The sequence below is a fragment of the Etheostoma spectabile genome, chromosome 6 (genome assembly GCF_008692095.1).
Source record: "Etheostoma spectabile isolate EspeVRDwgs_2016 chromosome 6, UIUC_Espe_1.0, whole genome shotgun sequence".
NCBI classification, from domain to species: domain Eukaryota; kingdom Metazoa; phylum Chordata; class Actinopteri; order Perciformes; family Percidae; genus Etheostoma; species Etheostoma spectabile.
This window is the reverse complement of record NC_045738.1, coordinates 14,283,806-14,287,892: the sequence shown is the minus strand read 5'-3', so window position 1 is coordinate 14,287,892 and position 4,087 is coordinate 14,283,806. Positions and strand designations below refer to the sequence as shown.

The 4,087-nt window shown below is 38.7% G+C and overlaps 1 protein-coding gene across 1 annotated transcript in view; it reads right to left on the bottom strand.

The window, feature by feature from the left end:
• utp11 (UTP11 small subunit processome component) overlaps positions 1-1,497 on the bottom strand; it is a 2,317-nt gene extending 820 nt beyond the window's left edge. Inside the window, exons 1-6 of the mRNA XM_032517492.1 lie at positions 1,262-1,497; positions 1,012-1,073; positions 810-912; positions 573-692; positions 269-362; positions 57-187 (exon numbers count right to left, since the gene is read on the bottom strand). Coding sequence (XP_032373383.1) covers positions 57-187; positions 269-362; positions 573-692; positions 810-912; positions 1,012-1,073; positions 1,262-1,321 — 570 coding nt within the window. The 5' untranslated portion in view covers positions 1,322-1,497. The remainder of the gene's footprint in view (positions 1-56; positions 188-268; positions 363-572; positions 693-809; positions 913-1,011; positions 1,074-1,261) is intronic.
• Between the last annotated feature and the right edge of the window lie 2,590 nt (positions 1,498-4,087).

The window sequence follows — 4,087 nt, the reverse complement described above, 5'->3', positions numbered from 1 at the left end:
CGCTTGTTATGAATTGATACTATAAATAAAATTGAATTGAAATTATAAACACAGACCTTAATCATGCGAGGCTCTACAGCTCCCTGGATGCTTTTTGTCTCCAGGGTTTTCAGAGTTGGCCTGTTGAACACTCTGCCCACCAGCTCAGGCGCTGTGTTGAGGTGGTTTGCCAGATCAAATGACTGCACTAAGGAGACACAGTAAAACTTCCATTAAAACGACTCTCACCTAATAACTACTAATAGCACACAAAGACATTCATATTCACCTTCGGTCTTGGAATCCACAAAGAATGTATGCTTGTTTTTTTGTTTGCTGTCTGCCTCCAGAAGATGGAGCTCTCCTTTCAGCCTCTCAATTTTCTGAAAGCAAATGATGAACACACAAAGATTTACAGGGTGCAACAAAAGAAGCCCTATGTGGGGAGGATTCACTTTATAGCAGAAGGTTAGGTAATTGCACAAACAGTGTATAATAAAGTCTGTTTTTGTCATGCTCTTTTATTCTACATTTAAAAGAAGTCAAATGATGTTGAATTAAATCAGTTAGATGGTCTATTACATGAAAAATACCTTAGCCTCTGCAACCCTTTTCATCTCTACATATTTGATATCCTGCGTCCTCATGACTTTCTTCTGCTCCTCTGTCACCTCCACCTCCTCATTGTTTTTTTTCGCCACGTGGACTCCATCCTGTCAACATGCCACAAAATAACCCATACTCAATAAATTAAACAGCCACAGAGATCAGATGAGAGGATTTACATAGGGTTACTCATGTTCTAGTACTGATGATAACACATATCTCACCTGCAGCTGAGAGTTGATCATGTTGTAGTAAAACTCATCTGGGTTCTTATCCAGAGCTTTCTTTCGCAGAGCAGCAAGAGTGTTTTGTTTCTTGTGGTAATCACTATAGAACAAACGAAGTAAGCAATTATAAGACTTTTTCCTTAACCATGTCCAAAGCTTGGAAACATGGAGCATGTCTCTTAAACTTAGTTCAACTCACTCTGCACGAAGTTTGTAGTCTTTCTTCTTCTCCAGCAATCCCAAATGTTTCCTGAAACCAGGCTGGTCGAACAAAATGACAGTTTAGACAAGTTAAACACGCTCAGTATCATTATTTATTACATATAATCGCTATTGCTAGATTGAGAATATGTGGACATCTCAAACGCGTCACTATACATGGGCCATTCATAACATAGCAGCAAGTTAGCTAGCTAACAAGCTAGCCAGAAAAACACTGAAATGCTCACCTGAGATCTTTCATGGTGGTTTCTCTGTCGCGATTTCAACGCTTTCCTGAACGAAGACATTCTGAAAAATGTCCTCGGGCGTAATAATATAAACTAATTTCCTTAAAAGCAGGTATACGTAGGACTTTTTAGAGAAACCTCACTGCTGCCTCGGGTCTAGAGCTTTCCTGTTAGCTAAACATGTGGGTTCCGGGCTGGTACAGAGCGTTGTCATTTCCCTACCGCAGATTCGCCACGTAACTCACATTAAAAACATCACAGTAAAAAAAAAAGATTCGGACAATTCACTTATATTAAAATATCCTGTATTTATTATTTATCATTTGACAAAAAACGGGAACAACATTGATCATTATTTCTATATAATTAAATGCTGTGAATATCATGCTACGTGTTACAAACAGTAGGTGGTGCTGTCGTACACATTAAAAAAAAGAAATGTGTGACGTAGTAGCCCCCTGCTGTACATAGCTGCTGCATGAGCTGCATCGAATGGATTCATTATAGTAGAAGTATTATGCAGCTGTGGAAAGTAATAAAGTACATTAACCCAAGTATTAAAGTATTTGTACTTTACTTCACTGTTTCTGTTTGATGGTACTTTTTACTCACACTACAGATTTCACGAGTGAAAGCTGTACTTTTTTAGCCACTTTTTTGTCACTTGATTAACTCAGTGGCTGTAGCCTACTATTTACTTTGCATATTAAGATTGTAAAAACAAAACATATGGTCAGTTTGTAAAATATTAAACGTTGCTATGGATTTAACTACTCCACAGCATTTAAAGTACTGGTAGTTAAAAGTGGTATGCTTCTTGTATACCAATTTAAGTAAGTATGGGTTTCAATCTAGGACGTTTTCTTGTGCCTTAACTTGGATATGTTTTTTATGTTGTTGTAACTTGGATACAACGTTCACTTTAAGACTGATTACTTATACCACCATTATGTGAATTAATCATTTTAAAAATAAGAAATGGATGGAAATTCAATAACATTTGAACAACTTAATCCTCCAATTTCCAATACTGTTTCTTATCTAATAACCTCAAGTAGTATGGGTTCAAAGCCCTGAAATATTCAAGACCACAAATGTTGCATTGGGGTTCACTGGCAAAAGGAAATGGGATTAATTATATTCTTTCAAGTAGACCAATGTAATTGTTATCTGCTATTTAGAAGTTGTATACAAGCCAGGCCTGGCACAGAATCCACTTCAAACAAGTGAGGGTCATCGCAGTGCTGCTGACTTCTGACTGGCTGCGCTGTTCATAGACCAAATTATTTTGGTCATTATAATGAGGGCCTGTGTTTGCCAGAGCATACAGTTAACACTAATTGGTAACAAGTTTATGTTTTTTCAACATGGACATTTATTGCATGTTTCCATTGGGGTTACAGACCCCTGTTTTGATTAATGGCCAGACCAATAGACTAACAGACATTACATAGTAACTCTGGACTATTCCTTAACATTCTCACACATTTTTTTTCTCCATTTTTAGAGGGAAAAAGTTCTGCCGGAACTTGGACAATGAGGGGGTCATCGCTGTACTCTGGGGGAAAAGACTATCCACTTCCTGACATGATATTTTGGGTAATGGGTAGACAAAGACAAAGCCGCAATGGCACCAGTCCTCTAATCTCACCCAGACTCCCAATTCTTTGTGGATGTGAAAAGAAGCCGTTGGGACAGACAGAGATATTCCACTAAACAACCATTCCCCCAGCTCACTATCCCCTCACCAACCGCAAGGAATTTGTTTTATATGTGTGAGATTTGTCCAGCATGCAGAATGTTTTAAGGGTGATTGGACCTATGAATGGGATCAGTGTTTCCACATTATGTCACAGGTTTGTTTATCAGTCGGATGGCTAATGCCCCCGGTTTCTGTGAAGATATCAGTCTAAGGCCTGACTGGTCCACTCACAGACTCAACGTGTTTAACTAGGCAAACTCAGACGGCAGCCGGGATTTACGGGCAGAACGTCTGCATTCTGACTTACTTGGCTCCTTGCTGTTTAATTCACAGTAGTATTTATCATTACAAGTGAAATGCCTGGTGAGCCTCGACAGGGGTAAATACTACTTTGGAAACCAGGGGCCTTAACAAGCTGATGCAAGAGCAGGAGGACAAGAGGTTGTGGGTTTGTTCAGGGTCAGCAATGAAGGAATGCCCTTGTGGGGCAGATGCAGATTCATTTGGTTTTCTAATATGACCCTGTAAAAATAACACTGCTGACATATTGTAAGACTGCTGCACTTGGGCTGAGCTCAGGGCTTTGGTATGTCTCCCCTGACCATGTTGGTCCTCATCTGCAGCAAGGCGCCAGGCCAGCCCAGTTGAAAAATGCATGAGCCAGAAGTTCCTTTCTTTGTGATTATTAAGTTGCATCTCTTACAATTAATTCATGGCAACAAAACAACATTAGACAGATTCAGAAGTTTGCCTGTTAAATAATTCATTAATGGTAGTTATCAATAGTAGTACAATCAACTCAAGGTACTAGGCCTACTACTTTAATCTACTTTTATCTATTTTCTGCTACTTTATACTTGTACTCCACTATATTTCAGATTGAAATATTGTACTTTTTAGACAGATACACTTACTAATTACTTTTTGGATTCAATATTACATTAAGAAACTAAATATACAATACAAAGGATTTTAAAAAATGACACCAGGGATTTGCAACCTCTTTGCTTGTGACCCCTAGACAAGCAGTGTCTAGTTGCGGCCCAAAAAGAGATTTGCTCTCTAAACTTCTCAGATGGTTTAATTTAAACCGCTCTAAGCGATGTCATGCGTGTTTTAGGCTA